The 23,989-nt window shown below is 44.1% G+C and overlaps 1 protein-coding gene across 2 annotated transcripts in view; it reads left to right on the top strand.

The window, feature by feature from the left end:
• The window catches only part of LOC134339260 (C-type lectin domain family 10 member A-like), a 68,382-nt gene that overhangs the window by 5,492 nt on the left and 38,901 nt on the right, over positions 1-23,989 (top strand). For both annotated transcript variants that reach the window (XM_063035625.1, XM_063035624.1), the window contains exons 3-5: positions 1,931-2,005; positions 7,190-7,246; positions 12,026-12,100. In XM_063035625.1, the coding sequence (XP_062891695.1) occupies positions 1,931-2,005; positions 7,190-7,246; positions 12,026-12,100 (207 nt within the window). The remainder of the gene's footprint in view (positions 1-1,930; positions 2,006-7,189; positions 7,247-12,025; positions 12,101-23,989) is intronic.

Here is a 23,989-nt window from a genome sequence, read left to right as displayed (position 1 = left end):
CACAGACTTCCGTCACTTGCCCTAATTCGTTACCTAGAGGAGATCCAATATTGCATCCCCTCTAGTTGGTCCCTCTATATATTGATTTAGAAAACTTTCCTGAACACATTTTACAAACTCTAAACCATCTAGACCCCTAACAGTATGGGAGTCCCAATCAATGTATGGAAAATTAAAATCCCCTACCACCACAACTTTATGTTTCCTGCAGTTTCCTGCTATCTCTCTGCAGATTTGCTCTTCCAAGTCTCGTTGACTATTGGGTGGTCTGTAATACAATCCCACTAATGTGGCCATACCTTTCCTGTTTCTCAGCTCCACCCATAAGGACTCAGTAGACAAGCTCTCTAATCTGTCCTGCCTGAGCACTGCTGTAATATTTTCCCTAACAAGCAATGCTACTCCCCCACCTTTCATTCCTCTGCCTCGATCACATCTGAAACATCGGAACCCCGGAATATTAAGCTGCCAGTCCTGCCCCTCCTGTAGCCAAGTTTCACTAATTGCTACAACATCATAATTCCACGTGTCAATCCACGCCCTCAACTCATCCGCCTTCCCCACAATACTCCTAGCATTGAAATATATACACCTCAGAAGATTTTTACCACCACTCACAACCTTTCTATCAGCGGATTTGCTTAAACCTTCAACATCATTTATTTTCACCCCAGCCACACTGTCAGCTCTGGCACTCTGGTTCCCATCCCCCTGCAAATCTAGTTTAAAGTCTCCCCAGTAGCACTAACAAACCTCCCTGAAAGGATATTGGTCCCCATGTGGTTCAAGTGTAACCCGTCTCTATTGTACAGGTCCCACCTGCCCCAGAAGAGGTCCCAATGATCCTGAAATCTGAATCCCTGCCCCCTACACCAGTTCCTCAGCCACTTGTTCCTCCTCCAGAGCATCCTATTCCTACCCTCACTGGCACCTAGCACAGGTAGCAATCCTGAGATTACCACCCTTGAGGTCCTGCTTTTCAACTTCCTACCAAGCTCTCTATACTAAGTAATTGAAAATGAGTCCATAAGTTTTGGAATTAGTTCAGTGTTGAGGCGACTGAAGTTCTTCGCGCTGGTTCAGGAGTCTGATAGTTTCTGGTGAACAACTGAACCTAATGGGGTGGGATCTAAGCCCCGTGTACCTCCTTCGTGATGGTAGTAACGAGGAAAGGTAGCCTGCATGATGAAGGGCCAAGGTGATAGATGCTGTTTTGTTATGCCATTGCTAATAGGAAATGTGCTTAGCGATGTGAAGGGTTTTTCTGTGATGGATTAGGTTTTATCCACCACTCTCTGCAGACTTTTCGGTTCACAGATAATGGCATTTCTATATCAGGTCATGATGCAAATGGACAGGATGCTCTCTACAGTGCATCTTTGGAAGTTTGTCAAAGCGTTAGACGACGTGCCGAATCCATGCCAACCTCTAAGAAGGCTATCATGTCTTCTTTGTGTTAGTACTTACGTGTTGATCCTAGGGCATATGTTCCGATATAGTAACGCCAGGTGATTTAAAATCACTAACCCTCTCACCTCCGATCCCCTAATGAGGACTGGGTGGCGAATCTCCTGCTACTCTCTCCGGTAGTCAATAATCATCTCTTTGATTTTGCGTACGTTAGTGTGAGGTTATTCACGACTTAACTGCCCATTCTTATCTTTTCCACGGTTTAAGAGACTAGACTATCCGAATTTCAACAAAGACAAAAAGAAATCCATGTAATTCTCTGCACTTTTCCTGATACAACAAATCGTTATGTAACGGGATGATCAGAAAGGTACTCCATTGCAAGTCGGATGTTTAACTAATGCAATAAACAATGTCAGCAGAACGTCAGTTTTCATATATTCTCTGCTTCAGCTAAGAGGCAATTGTGCAATCAAATTTCCCCAGAGATATGAGAGTAAAGTACTTGTTTCTGCTACAGTGACACGTACATTCAATGAAACGAAGGGGTCAGATGATAGTTTCTGGATGAAACATTCTCAATTGAAGCCTAACGGTGAGTGTGAAATCTATTATGACTCATTGATTTCCTAGTCTGTGTGCTCACCGTGTTTTTGCTGTTTTGTGATTTTCTAATCTCTCACGTTGATATCTCCTGGAACCAAATTTCAGGCGAAAGGTTTCTCGACCCCTTTATAGAAATTGGAACAAAAGAGGATGAGTGAAATTCACAAGAAGAAAAACATTTTCTGTGTTATTCCATGGTTTGGTTTGTGCCTGCAAATGAAACTTGGAATTTAACTACACCGTGTCCTGCAGTTTAATGTCAGTGTAAATAACCACATCACAATACCCTCATCCATGATATATCTTCTGCATCTTGCTGAGTGACATCTCATCCCCAACTGAAGTGCCCCAATATGTTACGACTCATTCGATTCAAACAATGTAATATGATTCCTTAGACAGTACCCACCAAATTCTCACCTTCCACTCGCTATAAGAAAAAGGGCAGGGCAAGGCAGACGAACTTCACCACCGATATTTTGTTCGTCGAGCAACACCCTATTCTGAATTTGAAATATACCCATCATCGCCAGTGCGTCAAAAACTAGAAATTTCTCCTAAACAGTAACGTGGATGTATCATCACATCACGGGGTGCAAGGGATCATAAGTGGGGTTCTCGTCCGCGATTTTGAACGCTAAATTTGGGACGGAGTAAATTGATTGGGTTAAAATTCCCGAAAGAAAGAAAAGACAAACAGCAGAAATGGAGGTTGAGGAATTTATAAAGGCGCCGACCTTGGAGGCATTAGAGGATGCCAGGAAATCGGAATTGATAGCTGTGGTCAAACGGGTGAATCTTGCTAAGGTGAAGTCGACAATGAGGAGAGAGGAGATACACAGAGCTATTGTAGAGCACTATGTATCTAAAGGTGTGTTTCCCCAAGGTGAGCTGGGGGAGGTGTCTATTGAAAAACCTGCTGGAGACGCGGTACAGGTACAGCTTGAAAAACTGAGACTCGAGCACGAGTTCCGGGTACGGCAGTTAGAACACGAAGAGAAGCAGTTAGAAAGGCAGGAGAGACAGTTAGAAAGGCGGGAGAAAGAGAAAGAGGTAGAAAGGCAAGAGAGAGAAAGACAGTTGGAGAGAGAGGAGAAACAGAGGGAAAGGGAATTTGAGCTGGAGAAGTTAAAGATAAGGGCCGAGCAGGGGCTCGTGCCGAACCAAGGTGGAGGGTTCCGGGCGACCCAGGAGGTTAGGCTGGTTCCCCCATTTGATGATACCGACGTGGATCGGTACTTCCTCCACTTCGAAAAAGTGGCTATAAGTCAGGACTGGCCGAGGGATAAGTGGGTTGTTTTACTTCAGAGTGTACTGAAAGGGAAGGCCCAAGAAGCTTACTCAGCTTTGTCCGCGGAAGATGCCCAGAGGTATGAGGTGGTGAAAGAGGCCATCCTCAGGATTTATGAGTTGGTCCCGGAGGCATACCGGCAGAGGTTCCGGAATGCGAGGAAGCGGTGGGACCGCACGTATTTGGAGTTTGCTCGTGAGATGCAAACATATTGTGAGCGTTGGTGCGCCTCGAAAGGGGTAGAGGGGGATTATGACAGACTGCTGCAGCTGATTCTGATTGAGCAGTTTAAAGGTTGTGTCCCTGAGGGTATGAGACCCTACCTCGATGAGAAAGAGGCAGCCACGTTAGCCGCAACTGCTAAGTTAGCGGATGAGTATGCGTTGACGCATAAAATGAAGTTTGCCCCGAGTAAAGGCTACCAGAAGGGTAGTCAGGACGGAGGGGAGAGTCCGCCGGAAAAGTCAGAAAGTAAGCCGGGGACTAGTGAAAAGGATAGGGTAGACCGGGAGCAGTCTGGTAGGAAGTCTCCTGGGGTCGTCTGTTATAATTGTGGGAAAGTCGGACACTTTGCGTCCAGGTGCTTTGCCCCAAGGAAGGAGACGGGGAAAGGAAAAGCGGAAATTTGGAATGGCTGTATCGAGCTGTTAAGCGAACCGCTAGGGAAGGACAGGTCTGAAAAAGTCCAGGAAGGGCGCGAGAGGTTTATCTCGGCCGGACTGGTGTCAGTGAAGGAGGGGTTAAAACCAGTTCCAGTGCGGATCTGGAGAGACACGGGAGCGTGTCAGTCACTAATACTGAAGAGTGTATTAGAGTTTAGCTCAGAGACCCAGACTGGGGAGGTAGAGGTCAAAGGTGTTGGGGAAGGGACAGAGTCAGTCCCTGTGCACCAGATACACTTACAGAGCAACCTGGTCTCTGGACTAGTCACGATCGGGGTGAGGTCCGAATTACCGATGAAAGACGTGGAAGTCTTGCTCGGTAATGACATCGCCGGAGGAATTGTGTTCCCAGTCGTGAGATTGACGGGTCAGCCTGCCGGCATTGAGGCCCCGCCCATGGACTCACAGGTTCATCACCGGCCCGCGATGGTGAATTTGGCTGAAACATTTCTGCCAACCTTGTATGAGACAGGGTGTAGTGAGATAAGAGGTAGTGAGGGAGCTGGGACGGACGTAGCAGTAGCCAGGAAAGGATTTGTGCAGACGCAGGAGCGAGACGAGGGGCTGATGGTTTTTGCCGAGACCGCTCTCTCTGACACAGCCTTGACAAGCTATTGTGCGGATGAGGAAGTGCTAAGGAAGAAAGGGAAATCAAGTACAGCATCCGCAGATGAGGAGTGGGGGGTGGTGCAAAAGAGCTATGGGGATGAGGTTTTTAACATGGCCCACGAGGTACCCCCCGGTGGACATCTTGCGGTGCTGGAGGAAACAGTTGGTGGAATCATGAAAGAGATTTACCGGCTGCCCAGGGGGAAAAATGTTATTGATCATGACCGACGCGAACTGAGACGGTCACCGGCTTCGGATATGCTAACAAACCTAGTCGGTGTTAGCGTGGAAATCAATGAAGCTCGGGGCCCCCTGATAAGAGGAAAAAACCATTTTGAAAAGATTAGGATGGGATCGGTCAGATGGGAGAATGCTATTGTTTTGGCCAGGTCTACTGATAAGGTCTCTCCCTTAATCCCCGAACAAAGCGAATCTTTAGAAGGAGTAATTAAACGACTCGCACCTATGTGTTTGATTGTCCCGAGGAAATGCAAGGAACTGGGACGTTGGGTGATTGTGGTTACAATAGGGCAGCCAAGTAAACAACACCCATATTTTTCGAGTAATTCAGTGACTAAAGGGCTGATGAACACAGAGGTGTGTATTGGCAATTTAATACGGCTGTCTGAAGCCAGTTTGATAGTGAACCTTGAAAAAAATGAATTCGGCCACACGAGGGTCACTTCCCTGGAAATTGTGGTGACACAGGGGCAGCTGGCAGCGATGCAAACTACAGTGCAGGCTATCGCTGACCTCCCAACCCCGATAGACAAGAGGGCCCTCAGAAGGCTTTTGGAGATGGTGGGGTACTGCAGGAAGTTTTGCAATAACTCTGCGGTCAATACCCGTTCCCCTCCTACTAAGCCCTTGCGAGAGAAAACTGAGTCGGAATGGGACGACCCTTGTTATTGTGGTCCGGGACAAAACCAAATGAGAGGTTACATTGGTCGCAATTCATCAGTGTTTTTGGCCACTATGAAGTTTGCTGAGTTGGAGCCTGGTCTAAGGGATTATTAATAACACGTGTAAAAGGAACAGAAAATGTGATGACTGTCTGTCAAGGTGTTGACAGCTTCAAACTCGCTGTGTTAGCCAAATAGCTGATAAAGATGTATATTGTGTATGTATCAAATAATGTAGTCATGTTTGTAATTTTTACCTCCCGGTAAAAATCCTTAAAGGGGGGAAGTGTTAGGAGAATACACATAAAATTAAGATGTTTGCTGGCCTGGGCTAGCATCAGTGGCATCAGCAGTTGGTCTGCCACCTGCCCTCAGGGGAAGGAGAGATAAGGAACAATGGAGCAGCGTCTGGAGATGTGTAATGAAGGGATGTGGGAGAGAGAGCTGTCTGGAGCGGCTCCCCCCTTTGAACCCTGAACTGTTTGAAGTGATGGACAGGCGATACCCCAGCAGGGGGATAAAAAGGGACAGGTTCGCTAAGACGGGGACACGCCACCCGAGGTAACGAGACCCTGGAAGCGGTGCGCCTCTCACGAGTCGGTGAGAAGTATCAGACAACGCCCGGGGTGGAAAGGTACGATCAGCGGGAACCCGGTGTGTGTCCGCCCTTGCCTGGGTGCCGGGTTCACTGCAGAGGATCGACCGCATCTGGAGGAGGGGTCACAGTCGGTGACCTCAGGTGACATCACCAAGGACCCGCCCAAATGCTGTTTGTGAGCCATCTCGCTGGTCTGTGAGTGAAGCAGTGTTCTGAATGATCAGTTGTTCCTGTTCTCTCTGTCTCTTCCCCCACGTTGTCCATCGCCATGGCAACGATTACTGCGAACTGAACTTTGAGTCATTTTGAAATTTGGTCATTTACCCCTAGACAACGATAGAGCTTGATTGATGCTGTTATCTTAATTCTGTGCACATGTGTGTTTATCATCACTGAACTGTTGCATTTATTATCCTTTCGACTACTGTGTTGCTTGTTTCTTTAATAAAACTTTCTTAGTTCTAGTACTCCAGACTCCAACTGAGTGATCCATTTCTGCTGGTTTGGCAACCCAGTTACGGGGTACGTAACAATGGAAACAGACATTTGAAACGCCCGCTCAGTCGGCGCAGACCCCATTGCTGAGAATAAACGTAACATGCGAAATTAAGTCGTAGTTTCCGAATGGAACCCCTGATATTCACTGGAGTTAACCTGTGCAGCGATAATGCAATATATATAAAATATTTGTTTAAGCTCATTGTCTCCCTAAGGATCCATAGTCAGAGTCTGAAAGACTAGATTGTACCATGACTACATGCTCACACTCAACTTGCTCTACTTAACCCCCTGACAAGCCACACACTCTCTGTCATTCGTTCTGAGTCTTGCAGAGCAACCTTTGTCACTGTTACAAATGCAGCATCGGTGTTGTCCAAGGAGTCATAGTATGCTTACCCAGGGCTTCTAGTAATTTCGTGAGAGTGGTGACTCATAAATCATAACCCTCCGGGGCTGCTGAATCTGCACTCCGACATCAATCTCAAGCAAAGTGCAGAATGAGATCTTCAACAAAGTGTCAGCTAATTGAGGGCTAAGAAACTCTTGGGATAGAACGACCGATTCCCATCTATATTAAAGAGTGAGTGTCAAAACTTTTCTTCCATTCCAGGATTGGAGACTTCAGACGCGGATCTTTGTATGGAAAATTCCTTGTGGAGGAGTAATCGTGAGTTGTAAAATTTAAGTTAATGTGTTATTGTGTCACCAATTCAAACGGTTGTTCCCTTGTTCTCTGAAACATGCTGGAACTAATTCTGCATTCTAGTCCCGGCATTGGTTTATGTTGGACACTGAAATCTAGCAACGAACATGGACTTTTCTTTTTGTTTCTTCCTGCCCAGGTCCACAAAAATATCTACCTCAGTAGAAAAAATTCTGCCCTACTGAATTTGTGTCCTAGTATCTTGGGCCCATTTTGTCGCTCTTGCTTGAGTCTCTTCCCACGTACTGTTATGTACCCCTAGGGGTCATATTTTTTATGGACTATACCTTTAAAAACAGAGAGAGGGAGTTGTTCAACACAAGCGCCTTGTTATTAAGAGAGAAAGAGGCGAAATCTGCTTTGATATGGTGTTATGGTTTCTCTGCAGCATGTTTACATTTTTGCAAGGACACTGCCAGCTTCTGTGTTCTTACAGAGAGAGAAGGGAGGAGCTACTTGATGGACAGCTGGTGTTTAGCATAGTGAGATAAATAGAAGGTCAGCTGGTAGACATGGTGACAGATAGTTTTGGACACTGGATGAGCTTTGTTGTGGCCGCAGAAAGGTGGGGTTTTGGAGGATCGATCAGTGGCTCTCGCAGTGTGAAAAAGGTGTAACTGGTGGGGAGTTATTCGTGTGTCCAACCCTCGCCTGGGTTAATATCTCCAGCACAGATAACGGTCCCCTTGTTGTGGTCAGATTCGGTGATTTTAAAGGAAGAGAAGAGGTGAGGAGATTATTTAAAACAGAAGAAACCTAGTGACAAAGAGGTCACTGTTTGGACTCTTTGTCTCTCTAAGTAACCTGTAAGGGTGAGTTTGAGTTCCATTCGAATATGAAGGTGTGACTGTCACGTAGCTATCCACAAGAGTGGGTTCTCTGGTGAGGGGACTACCTTTGTGAATACCACTTGTGTGTTACTCTTGTCTGGGTGTGGTAGGTCACTGAAGAAAGGCACCCTGTGGCAAATCACTGTAGGAGTTAGTTCGTATGTGGTGGAACTGGATAAGTGGCTATCACAGTTGTGTGTTTGGGGTAACCTTGTGGAATCTACCTGTGTGTGATAATCCTTGCCTGAATTGGTAGTTTTTCCACGTGAAGACGGTACCTCGGTGATAAGCTACTCTTGGTGATAATCCATATGTGGATTCTGGTTGAGTATCCTGTGGCCACCACTTTGGGATGACCCGTAGCTGACTTTGCGTGTGGTACCACTTGTGTTGAAAGGATAATCGTTGAAGTTCACTGTCGATGATATTTCGTGTGTGGAGTGGGCAACTTCGGAGATAAAACCTACTACTATTGTTATTTTGTATTGTTGTCGTAGAATCTGTGGAATATCGACGTAATTGCCTTCTCTCGACATTTACCCTGGATTACAAATATCTCTGTCCCATCAGCTATTCCGTGGATGGACTAAACTTTCAAACTTTACCATCTCAAGGCGGTAAGCCTTGCTTTCCCAAGCTCAATAGTTTGGGAGTTATATTTGCACACATATATACACGTAACACTGCTAACATGTTTGATTTAGCCGGTTATATATGACTGTATTATGTAGTTACTAATAAAAATAGCTTATGTTAATACCAATACCAGACTCCAGCTGTTTTCCATTTCTGCTGGTTCTTTAACCCGTCACGGGGTACGTGACAGTACACATTGTCTGTTCTCCACCGCGTCAATAACTTTCAACCTCTGGCTCTGACCACCTCACTTTCAACATGATTGTCCAGTTCATTTACATTTCTAACCCTTCCACCCTCTCACCATCGTGAAGGGCTTAAGGCTTTCTTTTTTTTTCTCGACATGAGATCCAACCTGTTCTGTTGTACCACCAGCCTCCTCTGGCTTTCAAAACTTCTTTTTAGACTCTTCCCACTTTCTCCTGATCAAAATATAACCATGGGCACCCTTATGAACCCAGGCGTTGTCTACTTTCATGTTCGCGACATGTTATAGTGAATCATCCAAGCCCACATACACAACAGTCTTTCTCTGATATGTTGACCGCTGCAGTGGTGTTACTTCCTGTGCCTATGTACTTCCTGTACTCGTCAATTTCACAACCTTCACTTCCAACTTTTAATCTGCCTTTAAATTCACGCGGTCGAATTCCGACACCACTTCCCCCTTTCTGGATCTGTCTTTCTCTCCCTCTCCAGAGACTGATTATCTACAGTCATCATTTGCAAAAACTCTGACGCCCATGGTTACGTTGACAGTAACTAATGTCAACCCATTCACTTGCAGGTATGATAATAACTTCTCTAAATTTCTGTGGCCCCTACTTATCAATAGTCAATAGTTCAATAGTTCCATTTAGTATCAGAGAATTTATACAGTATAAAATCTAAGATGCTTGTTTTCCGCAGACATCTATTCCATGATGATTATTTTTAAATTTCCAGGATATCCGAGATGTCTTCTTTGTTTCAAACTATGTTTCCCCTCCACTGATATTGATTCAGCTCTCTCTCTCCACGTCTCCTGCATTTTAATGCATGCTTTCCTTCACTCCATCACCCAACATAACAGGAAGAAGGTTTCCCCTGTCCTCACCTAGAACCAAAAAGCCTTCTCATCTAACCCCTTGGAAACTATCGGTATCTCCAACGGGATTCTACCACCAGGCCCATCTCCCCACCCCTTCCACTCTCTGCTTCTTGTCGTGATCGCGCTTCCCGAAATTCCATTTTGCACTCGGCCGGCCCTCGCGCAATTCACGATTCAGATACCTATCACTGAAAAATGCTAAGTGTTATGCCTGTGCTTACAGCTCCTATACAGAGAGTTAAACAGTTCTTTTAGATAAGGTAGCAGTTTACATGTGAATCCATTGGTGTCTTTACTACATCCAGTGCTCTCCTTTTCAGCGGTGAAACACGAATTGGTGAAACGCTTCATTAAAAACAATTGATCCGTCCATCGCAGAGGCCAGGATATTCCGATGGCCGACTATTATAATTCCACTTCACATTCTTACACTTATATACCTCTCCACGGCCTTATTCGCTGTCAACTTGATTACGGTCTTCTCTGCTGCCTTGTTGAGGCGAGACTGAGGTTGGAGAAACATCACTTCATATTCGATCATGCATCAACATCGATTTCGCTTATACATCGACCCCCTTTACCTCTTACCCTTCCCTCACGAGGTGACCTCGTTGATCATTTACTTCCTTCCATTTATTGCATGGTCTAATGTCCTCTCCTTTAAGATTCCTCATCGACATTCCTCTTCCACCTATAATCTTCCAGCTTCTTTCTACATTCTTTTTCAGCTCCCTCCCTTACACTGAGCTAAATACGCATCTCATCTGCATTCGCTTAGCACCACTCAGCCGTGTTCATCTCCATACAACAACATTTCATTCTGGCTTTAACACTCTCCTGTTCCAGACACGATGAAAGGGCTCGGCCCAGAATGTTATTTGTTCATTAAACTCGACAGCTGCTGCTTGACCTGATAGGCTCCTTTACACCTCTGTGTACTTTGCTTCAGTTTTCCAGCATCTGCTGTTCCACTTGTATTGTCTTACTGCTCCTCGCCAGACTTGTGAAGTCTGTGTGCCGTGATGTCAGTTGCAGAATAAAAGTCCTGGATGAAATTATATTAAGCATCAACTGTGGAAGGGATTAGATGATCAAAGTTCATTATCGAAACACTGAAATAATACCTGGCCGTCGTAGTACAAGTGACGTAGCTTGACTGGTCATTCCTCACCACATTGTAACAGTCCTCTTGTGACAGTCATAGGTTAAAGAACGCTGTCGAATTTTAAAGCTTGAATGATTCATGGAATAGGTTGGCACATTTGGAGAAAGAATTGTGGTTGGTATTGTGAGTGCTTGAGTGAGTGGCAGAAGGTTTAATAATACACACACTAAAAGTGAGGACATTTGGTAGCTTGCAACACACATTGTTGTCCGAATGAGATGGGGGTTGCTGCCCCTCAGATGGTTTATTTGGGGCATAGTTTCAGATAGATGTGTAAAACTGAGTCGGTGGGCTTAGTCTAAGAGCTGCAGCTTTGTTAAAGAACCACGGAGTCCATCCCCAATTTGTATGAGCTGGGTAAGGGGCTGCTGACTCATCAATCCCAGCAGTGTATAGAGGACAATGGACGTGGGAAAATAGTTTTCTCTGGTGAAACCGACATAAGTTACTACAGATAACTGACAAAGATGAAATAGTTCACTTGAAGAAGCACTGCCAATCCTAATTCCGATTTTCAGCGTTCTTGAAACACGCAACCGAACACGTTCTGTTCCCTGCACAATCAGGCAGCGATGTCCACAGTACTGTGGCACTCTGTATATGAAGAGGTAGCTCCTCTCGTCTCTCATCTTTTTGCCAATTGTTTTAAATCAACAGAACGTACTTTGTTAATTACACTATTGAGGGATATATGACCGTGCCGAACGTCACTTTATATATTTCAAATAATCTCCCATGGAACTCTCCTGATCCAAAGTTATGTACCTCGATATATTAAATCATTTGTAAAGAAAGCTTTCCTTTTGTTCTTGTCAACATTCTCGTGACCCCCCACTCTGTTTCAATCACATCCTTTCTGTTGATTAGTGACTAGAGTGCCCATGCTATAGTCTAAAAATTCTTTACAACCCTTAAATTTTGTGCATCTATTAACTGAATGTTGGCGTAGAGAAGGTGTTGGTGCAAGTGGGGTCTTGCACTCGAAGTTACTATATGAGTCTCAAATCTTATTTCCGTTTCAGTAACACAAATACTCAGCGAAATAACGACGGCAGCTGCTGGACTCCAGACGGAATTTTCCCAGTGGAGGAGCCACGGTGAGTGTAAAGTCTAACCAGGAGGATTTATGCACTCTGTACCTTCAGCTCTGAGGAATCTCTCATGGTTCAACGACTCAGGTCGTCCTGATGATTCTCTAGAGGAAAAGGAAATTTATATCAGTTCTGAGCTGTGCAACATAAAAGTTGGCAAAGCGGTAGAATGTAGTGAATTAGCTAGGTACTGGAGGAAGAGATAAGCATAAGCTCGATAATTTGGTGTGTAAAATTGGGTTATGGAGATTACCGTGATGTGCAGGTAGGTAACTAAGACGTTTTACGGATACTGCACAGAGAAAGCGAGTGAGAGATGGAGAGAGGGATATTGTAGGGAGACACATGGTGGCAGAAGAAAGCAGAATGGAGAGGATTACTGGAGCGAACAGGTTGTCACCTTTGCGAGAGAAGAGTGAGGTAATGTGAGAGAAGTTAATAAGAGTAGGGTAGGGACAGCGATTGTGTCAAAAGAGGAATGAATGTGAGAGATAGGGAAGAATGCACAGGTGATGCGAAGGAGAGGGGATGACTCAAGATACAGCGACAAGCTAGGATGCCCAGAATACATTCTTCCAGTGATTTCTGAACTTCATAAGATTGGAGAATGGGGCTTTTCACAACAATAATATTTGTGTAATTACAATAATTTCAAAGGATAATATCGAACCACACCGGAGCACTCTCCCAAAACTTAATATTTTCAAAATAATATACTGGTGTTGGAAACGGTCAACAAATTATTCCTTGGGGAACCATTTGAAATTACAGGGGCTTCCTGTCATGACCGTTTGCATTCAGAAGAATGAGGCTTGATTTTGTTGAAGCACCCAGGAGAGTAACACTGGTAGATGTTGAAGTGCGTTCAGCTGTGGGAGAGGGGACGTTGTAGCAATATTAGGAAGTGAGATTTAAAACTGAAATTTGTAGATACTACTTATTCAGTGTGCTGAATCTTCGGAATTCTGCACTTCAGAGTGAAGTGAAAGAACCATCGAATCATTTTTATAAAAACACAACATAAATTATTGCAAGATAAGAAAAACATGGGCTATGAGAAACGTTGAAAGTGGATTGGAGGCCTTGGGCAGATCAGCTCTGATTTGCTGAATAGCGGTGAAAATTTAAGAGCTTAAGTAGACTCTGTTGTTACTACATACTTATGTTGAAATGCTTTTATGGCCATAAAGTCTGTCACCTACACGTTGCTAATCCACTTGATACCATAGCATAAGAACGAGAACTGTCAGGTTGTTAGAAGATTAGAACCCTGTTGCGACACAGTAAGCGTTTATACTCTGTCTGAATGCCTTACTATTAAACCCCTTCCCCCCACCCCAGCACTGGACTCACAGACACAGTCTCGTCACACACTGGTCATATAATTTATCTTTTATTGCTGTTGTTTGACATGCTACTACTGCTTGTTTTTAGTTTAATAATATGAGTAACATACTGTCTTACAGTAGCATGCAAAAGTTTGGGTGCCCCCGTCAATAATTCTGTTACTGTGAATAGCTAAGCGAGTAAGAGGACCTGATTTCCAAATGGCATGAAGTTAAACATGACACATTTCTCTAATATTTTAGGCAAGATTGCTTTTTTACGTCCTTCTTTTTATAGTATCAAAATAACAAAAAAGGAAAAGGGCCCGAAGCAAAAGTTTGGCACCCTGCATGGTCAGTACTTAGTAACACATCCTTTGGAAAGTATCACAGCTTATGAACGCTTTCTGTAGCCAGCTAAGAGTCTTTCAATTCTTGTTTGGGGGATTTTCACCCATTTTTCCTTGCAAAAGGCTTCTAGTTCTGTGAGATTCTTGGACCGTCTTGCATGCACTGCTCTTTTGAGGTCTAGCCACAGATTTTCGATGTTTAGGTCGATGGACTGTGAGGGACATGGCAAAACCTTCAGCCTGTGCCTCTTGAGGTTAATTGAATTCATTTTTCCCTCCACCGGTGAAATGTTCCCCGTGCCACTGGCTGCAACACAAGCCCAAAGAATGATTGATCCACCCCCGTGCTTAACAGTCGTAGAGGTATTCTTTTCATGAAATTCTGCACCTTTTTTCTCCAAACATACCTTCGCTCACTGCGGCAAAAGGTTCTATTAACTTCATCAGTCCACAGGACTTGTTTCCAAAATGCATCAGGCTTGTTTAGATGTTCATTTGCAAACGCCTGACGTTGAATTTTGTGGTGAGGGACGCAGGAAAGGTTTTCTTCTGATGACTCTTCCATGAAGGTCATACTTGTGCAGGTGTCGCTGCACAGTAGAACAGTGCATCACCACTCCAGGGTCTGCTAAATCTTCCTGAAGGTCTTTTGCAGTCAAACGGGGGTTTTGATTTGCCTTTCTAGCAGTCCTACGAGAAGTTCTCTCGGAAAGCTTTTGGTACATTGGCCTTTATTAATCAAAGTATTGAGTATAAGAGCTGGAATGTTATGATGAGGTTGTATAAGGCATTGGTGAGGCCGAATCTGGAGTATTGTGTTCAGTTTTGGTCACCAATTTACAGGAAGGATATAAATAAGGTTGAAAGAGTGCAGAGAAGGTTTACAAGGTTGTTGCCGGGACTTGAGAAACTCAGTTACAGAGAAAGGTTGAATAGGTTGGGACCTTATTCCCTGGAGCGTAGAAGAATGAGGGGAGATTTGATAGAGGTATATAAAATTATGATGGGCATAGATAGAGTGAATGCAAGCAGGCTTTTTCCACTGAGGCAAGGGGAGAAAAAAACCAGAGGACATGGGTGTAGGGTGAGGGGGGAAAAGTTTAAAGGGAACATTAGGGGGGGCTTCTTCACACAGAGAGTGGTGAGAGTATGGAATGAGCTGCCAGACGAGGTGGTAAATGCAGGTTCTTTTTTAATATTTAAGAATAAATTGGACAGATACATGGATGGGAGGTGTATGGAGGGATATGGTCCGTGTGCAGGTCAGTGGGACTAGGCAGAAAATGGTTCGGCACAGCCAAGAAGGGCCAAAAGGCCTGTTTCTGTGCTGTAGTTTCTATGGTTTCTATGGAAAGTTTTCTTGGTCTTCTAGACCTCAATTTGACCACAGTTCCTGTTAACTGCCAATTCTTAATTACATTAAGAACTGAGGAAACGGCTATCTAAAAATGCTTTGCTATCTTCTTATACCCTTCTCCTGCTTTGTGGGCATCATTTATTTTAATTTTCAGAGTGCTAGGCAGATGCTTAGGGGAGCCCATGGCTGCTGATTGTTGGGACAAGGTTTGAGGAGTCAGGGTATTTATAAAGCTTTGAAATTTGCATCACCTGGCCTTTCCTAACGATGACTGTGAACAAGCCATAGCCCTAACAAGCTAATTAAAGTCTAAGACCTTGGTAAAATTTAACTGAGAGCTCAAATCTCTTGGGGTGCCTAAACTTTTGCATGGTTCACCTCTTCCTTTTTCATTCTAAAATTGTAGAAAACTAAAATAATACTCTAACCTTGCTTAAAATATTGAAAGGAATGTTTCATCTTTAACTTTATGACTTTTGGAGATCAGTTCATTTTCTAATCACGTACCTATTCACAGTAACAGAAATTTTGACCAGGAGTGCCCAAACTTTTGCCTGCCTCTGTACATGAACATATGCCTCCCACTACATAGCAAACTGTTAATCATCAGGCCTTGCCACTCCAGAATTCGCATAATGTTACTTTGTGACTGTATTGTTGTGTTATTAAATGTGCTATTTATAACTATACAGTGTGTCATATGTTTGCAATTTGGCTCCGGGGAATGATGTTTCATTGAGCTTTTTACACGTGTATGACTGAGTGACAAGTAAGAAATTGAACTTGGACTTAAATGATGACCTGTCACAAACGTAGGTCGTTGGTAGTGTTTTCTGTTATTTTTGCTGTTGTGGATTTTTGAATTCTCTCCGTTCATAATGTATGATAGCACTTTCAGTGTTTTTACTTGTTATAGTTAGGTCTTCTTTAGTTTGCGTTAAAGTTGCCATTATCCACAGATGCTTCAGTTTATTCTACTCGAACCCTTGCAGCCGTCCAATTAAATATCGTTGGACCTCTGTCTCATATGAGAATAGTTACCCGTCAGCTTGTTAAGATTCCAGGGTTTTCGTTCGGTGGGCACGAATTCCTTCGTGCCTTGAAATGTATTTAAAGGTGCAGTACCAACCTCTCAGCGTTTTCCCGATGGCCCCGTTTCTTCCCTCGTGAAATTCTGGCTGAGTTATTCCTAGTTACTGCGAGTTATCCAATGCTCGCAGTACATTCTACTTTTTATTGGTTTGTCTCCTTTGTTAATCAAATGTTTATCTATTCCGAGTCTCGGTGTAATCCTGCGCTTAGGTCTGAAGATGCAGCGTGTCAGTACCACCGAATCATACCTTACAGCCACCGCTCTTGATGTGAGACTACTTGAGTCAGGAAAGGTGTGTCAGGCATCAGACCCCTGTGCTTCCAGAGTTCACCTTATCCATTCCCCTGGAATATCTCCCATCTTAAGGTCTCCGTGGTTATCGCAGCATGGCCCCCAGGAGCTTCCCGAGTTACCGAGTTCTCGAGTCTGCCAGCCGTGTTTTAGAGACTGCCTCTCACACCCTAAGTTTGTGACCTCTGGTGATCTCAAAAAAAGTCCTGACCCCCTCCTGCACGAGTATTTCTACCGCTTTGAGGTCTTTACTGAACAAATGGCAGCCGCACTAACCATACCTTCGGCGCCATAAGGCTATTGAGTTATGGCCAGAGACCCAGCCACCACGAGGACGACAATTTTCGTTATCAGTGGCCCAGAGTTGGCCATGTACGATTATATTCAAAAGGGACTCGCCTCAGGTCAACAACATACCCGGCGGGAGCAGGGTTCAGTTTTTCAACCCAAAATCTTGATAGTCTGCATGGAATATAGAGGATCAAACAAATTAACAGTTAGGAATCGGTGCCCCTTGCTCATAGTTAACCCCGTGTGCGAGTTGTTGCAAGGAGCATCTACTTTCACCAAATTGGATCTGTCGACGCTTACAAGTAACCACTTTATCTCAGAGATCCACTGCCGACTAGAATATACATTCCTGTACGTATTTTCCAAGACGTCTGTCACCAACAGAGGTGAATTAGACATCGGAAATAGCGGTGGTGCCAGTACTGGAGGAAAGATGGCATTGGCTTCAGGGAGCTAGGCATCCATTCATTTTCTGGACCGACCATTAGCACTTGGCTTATATTCAGGAAGAGAATAGATTAAATTCTCAGCAGACCCCCGGTTGGCACTGTGGTTTCAAAAAACTAGAAAGCTGATGTATTATCGAGAGAATTCGAGCCCCGCAGATACGGTGGAGAGGTTGTAAACCATTATTCCGAGTGAAAGGTTAATGGCCACGTCTCGCGGGATGTAGATTCCCAAGTTAGGCAATGCTTGGAACTGAGCAACCGGGTTCCAGAAGGTAGTCCTCCTGGTCGATTGTTGGTTCCGCCTGAGTTTTGATATGAGGTTCTTAAATGGATTCACACTTCTAAAACAAAAGATAACCCCGGAATCTCGCTGACTCTAGAGTTCACTAAAATAAAATACTGATGGCGCGGTCTATGTGAACACATTAAACATTCGTTCAGGCTTGTGCGCCTTACAAAAGTCAGAATTCTCCTCAAGGCCTTCAACATCTACCCATTATTTCCTGCCCCCAGTCTCACCTTTCTTTAGATTTTTTTTTACTTGTCTGCCTTCATCACTTTCCTTTCACATAATTTTAGTTGTCGATAAGTTTTCCAAGGCTTGCCGATTCATCCCTCTAACGGAGCTACCATTAGACTAAGAGATCGCAGAAGTTCTTGAGCACCAGGTTTTCTGTCTGTATACATGGCTTTGCCTCTGATATTGTTTCAGACAGATGTCCGCAATTCAATTTCAAATTTTGGCAAGCAGTTTGCAAACTTTTTGGGGCTACCTCTAGTCTTTCTTCGGGGTTCCAGCCAGAGACTAATGGACAGATTGAGAGAAGGAACCAGGATCTGGTACGAACCGTTCGCTGTCTAGTGTCCGGCAATCCACACTCTTCGACTAACTGTTTAACCAAGGTTGTGTTCACCCATAAAACGCATCAATATTTATCATTATGTATGACCCCTTTCGAAAATCTATTTGGGTTTCAGCCTCCTCTCCTCCCTGATGAAGAGGCAGAGGCCCGGAAACAATTGTTCAGATATACAATCAAAGTTGCTTCAAATTGGTTCTAAGACTCCGAACGACAGTTTGGTTTGACAATAGGACAAGTCCAACAGAAGGAGTTAGGATCTCTGTTTCTATATTGGACAGCAGGTCTGGCTTTCAAATAAAGAATTTTCACTGAAACTAGAATCACAAACACTAACCCCTCGCCTTATCTGTCTCTTTAGTACCCTAGTAAAATTAACCCGGTAATATACACGTGAAACGCTCTGGTTTCCTTGGCTGAGTAAGTCGAGGGAAGACACTCTCAAGTCCTGCCAAACACATGAGATGGAGACGGCTTGTTTGTGTGGATGCTGAGAAATAAGACCATAAGGCCATAAGATACATGACCAGACATAGGCCATTTGGCCCATCCAGTCCGCTCCACCATTCAATCATGGGCTGATCCAATTCTTCCAGACATCCCCACTCCACGGCTTTCTTCCCATACCCTTTGATGCTCTGGTTAATCAAGAACCTAACTATCTCTGCCTTAAATGCACCCAATGACTTGGCCTCCGCAGCCGCGGGTGGCAACAAATTCTACAGAGTTACCATCCTCTGACAATAGTAATTTCTTTGCATCTCTGTTCTAAATGGACGTCCTTCAATCCTGAAGTCGTGCCCTCTTGTCCTAGACCTCCCTACCATGGGAAATAACTTTGCCGTATGTAATCTGTTCAGGCCTTTTAACATTGGGAATGTTTCAATAAGCTCTCCCCCTCATTCTGCTGAACTCGAGGGAATACAGCCCAAGAGCTGCCAGATGTTCCTCATACGGTATCCCTTTCATTCCTGCAGTCGTTCTCGTGAATCTTCTCTGAGCCCTCTACCATGTCTGCATATCCATTCTAAGGAGCCCAAACTGCACACAATAGTCCACGTGTGGTCTCACGAGTGCCTTATAGAGCCTCAACATCACATCCCTGTTCTTATATTCTACACTTCTAGAAATTAATGCCAACATTGCATTCGTCTTCGTACTACCGACTGAGTCTGGAGATTAATCTTTAGGGTATCCTGCACAAGGTCTCCCAAATCCCTTTGCATCTCTGCATTTTGAGTTCTCTCCCTATCGAAATAATAGTTTTCTCGTTTATTTCTTGTACCAAAGTACATGACCATACACTTTCCAACATTGTATTTCATTTGCCCATTCCTCTAAACTATTTAGGTCTCTGTGCAAGCTCTCTGTTTCCTCAACAGTACCCGCTCATTCACCTATCTTTGTATCATTGGCAAATTTAGCCCCAAATCCAATACAGTAATCCCATATTCGAAATCATTGATATACATCACAAAAATCAGCAGTCCCAACACCGACTCCTGTGGAACTACACTGGTAACCGGAAGCCAGCCAGAATAGGATCCCTTTATTCCTACTCTATGTTTTCTGCAGATCAGCCAATGTTCCACCCTAGCTAGTAACTTCCCTGTAATTCTATGGGCTCTTATCTTGCTAAGCAGCCTCATGTGTGGCACCTCGTCAAAGGCCTTCTGAAAATCCAAGTGCACCACATTTACTGCATCTCCTTTATCTATCCTACTTGTAATGTCCTCCAAAAATTGAAGTATTTGGATTGCAGTCAGGCAGGCAGAATTTTCTTTTCAGGAAGCAATGGTGGTTTTGACCTATCTCGACTTGTGCCTCTAGGTACCCGTAGTCTCATCCCTAACAATAGATTCCAACATTTTCCCAACACTGGTGTCAGGCTAACAGGTCTATCGTTTCGTTTTTGCTGCCTCCCACGCTTCTTAAATAGCGGAGTAACATTCACAATTTTCCATCATACGGTACAATGCCAGAACCTATCGATTCTTGAGAGATCATTTTTATTGCCTCTGCAATCGCTCCAGCTACTTCATCAGATCCGGAGGGTGCATTCCAACAGGTCCAGGAGATTTATCCATCCTCAGAGCACTAATCTTCCTGTGAACCCTTTCAATCGATTTTCCACTGCGCATTCTTCACTTCCCTGATACTCTTTAATGTGTGGTTTACTGTAGATGCCTTCTATCTTGAAGACTGATGCAAAATACACATTCAGTTCCTCTGTCATCTCTGCTTCTCTCATTACAATATCTCCAGCGCCATTTTCTATTGATCCTATATCTACCCTTGACTCTCTTTTACCCTTTATACACTTAAAAAAAACTTTTAGTATCTTCTTTGGTATTAGTCACCAGCTTCCATTCATAATTCATCTTTTCCTTCCTATTGACCTTCTTAGTTTCCTTCAGCAAGTTTTTAAAATCGTCCCGATCTTGTATCTTCCCACTAGCTTTGGCTTCCTTGTGTGCGCTCAATTCTGCTTTTACTTTGGGTCTGACTTCACTTGTCAGTCACAGTAGTGTCCTTCCTCCACTCGAAAATTCTTATTTGGAATATGTCTGGAATATATATTTGGAATGCCCTTCCCTCATTTTTCGCAGAAACTCCAGTCACTGCTGCTCTGCTGTCCCTCCTGCTAGTGTTCCTTTCAAATTTGGCCAGTTCCCCTCTCATGACATTGTAATTTCCATAAGACCATAAGAAATAGGAGTAGAAATAGGCGTTTCGGTGCATCGAGTCTACTCCGCCATTCAATCATGCACTGATCCTATTCTTCCAGTCATCCCCACTCCCCTGCTTTCACCCCAAACCCTTTGATTTCCTTTATTCCACTGAAATACCGACACAATGGAAGTTAGTTTCTCCCTCTCAAATTTTATTGTGAGCTTGATCATATTGTGTTTACTGTTCCCTTAGGGTTCCTTAACCTTAAACTACCTTATCAGCTCAGAATCATTGCACAACACCCAATCCAGCACAGCCAATACCCTACTGGGTTCAACAATAAGCTGTTCTAAATAGCCACCCCTTGGACATTCTACAAATTCTTTCTCTTGAGGTCCAGTACTGGCCTGGTTTTCCCAATCCACTTTCATGTTAAAATCCCCAACGATCATCATGGCATTGTACTTCTGACATGCATTTTCTATCTCTTGCTGTAATTTGTAATCCACATCCTGGCTGCTGTCTGGAGGCCTCTATACAAGTGCCATTGGGATTCTTTTACCCTTGCCACTTCTTAACTCAACCCTTAGAGCATCTACACATAGAAACATAGAAAATAGGTGTAGGAGTAGGCTATTTGGCCCTTCGAGCCTGCACCGCCATTCAGTATGATCATGGCTGATTATCCAACTCAGAACCCTTTATCAGCCTTCTCTTCATATCCCCGATCCCTTTAGGCACAAGGGAATAACCACATTCCCACTACAACATTCCTCATCTTCTTCTCTCCCTTTTGCACCACGGAGCCAGGCTCAGTGCTAGGTCCCGATTGCCGTGATCATCCTCTGTCAGGTCACCTCCCCCCGCTCCCAGCATCATCCAAAACAAGATAACAATTACTGAGGGTGATGGCCAGAGAGGTACTGTCTACTATCTGAGATCTTCCCCTCCCTTCCCTGACACTCACCCACATGTAGCCTGCAGCCTCAGGGTGACTAACTCCCTGTAGCTCTATCTGCTGCTCACTTTCCCGAATAAGCTGTAGGTCATCAAGCCGCCGCCCCAGATCCCTAACACGGTCTCTCAGGAGCTGCATATCGCTGCACCTAGCACAGATGTAGCCATCTGGGAGACTAGAAGCTTCCCAGGATACCCAAATCTGACATCCAGAGCGAAGCACTAACCCTACAGCCATGCTGTCTATTCCTTAAAAATGCAAGGAAAGCCGAAGTCCACTTGCACACTTACCTTACCGAAGCTCGAATGACCCAAAGCCCTACCACTCTGTCTCAGACCACTCCGTCGATGACCGCTCCGTTAGGCAGTGTCTTTCTTTTATGCCTGAACCTTAATTTTCTCCAACACACCTCCTGTCTCGTAGCTCTCCAACTCACGATTGGTGCTCCGGTTATAGACCAATTCCGCGAAACATTCGCCTTTTAAACTTGCTCCTGGACTCTTAACTGAACTAAAGGGTTAGTAAAGAATAACAAAAAGAAAGGACAAAATGTAATTATACAGTCATATGTGCACAAGTTAGATCTCATCTTGAACTTCTCTATCACTCATGCGCTGGCCCCTCGGTCAACCTGAAAACACACACCACCTTCCAAACGGTGCTCGTAATCTGTCTCGTTCAAACGGGTGTCTCAACGGTTTGTATGCTACAAGCAGTTCTCCCCAGTGTCTTCTCTCTTCATCTCCCGCCGAACGCATGCCCATGATCAACCTAATCGCGCCTCACCCGAGAAACCTCCCCTTAATTCGACCATCCTAATTGGAATACGCACATTTCTCCGAAATCTTATCTTCAACAATAACCCAGCGAATCTGAAAACAGAAGAGACTGCTTTGAAACGGTACTGCTGAATAAAAACATACAGGGCAACAATAAAAGTATGAATGAGGGCATGACACAAGTTACAAACTTGTCCTCCGATGAGAATTAATCGCAACTTTCATTTATCCAAACTGGAAGCTTTACTTTGTAGCTCCTTTGCCCCGATGCCCAAACAGCACTCCGCCCCCCCCGGATGGTGAAACTGTCACGGATTGTTACGTAAACGGCAACAATGAATATCAATCGAAACAGGTTATATAAAAATAACCAAACAGTTGAGGTCAGTTCATTGGCTATATTTAAGAGGGAGTTAGATATGGCCCTTGTGGCTAAAGGGATCAGGGGTATGGAGGAAAGGCTGGTATAGGGTTCTGAGTGGATGATCAGCCATGATCATACTGAATGGCGGTGCAGGCTCGAAGGGCCGAATGGCCTACTCCTGCACCTATTTTCTATGTTTCTATGTTTATTAAACAGAGATAAACGACAAGGAAAAAAAACACAAACTTAAACTTTAACCGGAAGTTAACAGATATGCAGCCGTTCACCAACTCGCCACTGGGCTCTGGTTCTTAAAACGTTAAATGTGAAAACAGTTCTTAAGATGATACAGTCAGATATAGTTCTTAAAGTGATAACTTCGAAGGTCCAACAGATTTACACGTTCAATTGGGAGAGACTTCTCTGGAGAAGGATTTCTTCACAGACGCAACTTTCCTGCTGTTTCTGTCCACAGGATTCACGATGCCGAAAATAAACAGTTTAAATCAACTGACCTTAAATTCCTTTAGAGAGAGAGAGAGCACCTTTTTGCATGAACTCCTTGCTCTTTCTGGCAAGAGTTATCTCCGATGCAGGTAGCTACTCCTCCAAAGAAGCCTCAATAAGGTCGATCCTTTATGAAACTGCCAAACGATGCCGACTCCTCTCGATCCTTCGATTCTGTACTTCGATAAATTCTTCACTCTCTCTTCTACTATTTAAATTAGGTAAATCAACACATCTACTAAAAATTTCCAGTCCAAATAATAATGGTATCTTGCAACAGAACTCATAACCGTTTTAAAAATGAAACTACGTCACAATAACAAACACGCAGCAGAAACGGAGATACCGCACGTTCTACCTGGAAATCTACAAACTCAAAAACCCACTGCGTTACCTGGGTCGACCCTTATATAGTCATGGGTCACACGTCATCACATGACCTCACATCAGCGGGAAAATCACATTAGATGACCTCCAAAAGACCATTACATCATTCTCACCAAAAAAAAACACAGATCTCCTTGAGCATGTAACACCTCCCTCCAAAAAAAAATGGTCTTTTGAAGTACAAAATTTTAACAATTTATACAAAAAATAC

Source organism: Mobula hypostoma, chromosome 29, assembly GCF_963921235.1.
Source record: "Mobula hypostoma chromosome 29, sMobHyp1.1, whole genome shotgun sequence".
Classification (NCBI taxonomy): Eukaryota; Metazoa; Chordata; class Chondrichthyes; order Myliobatiformes; family Myliobatidae; genus Mobula; species Mobula hypostoma.
This window is presented reverse-complemented; position numbering and strand designations above follow the sequence as displayed.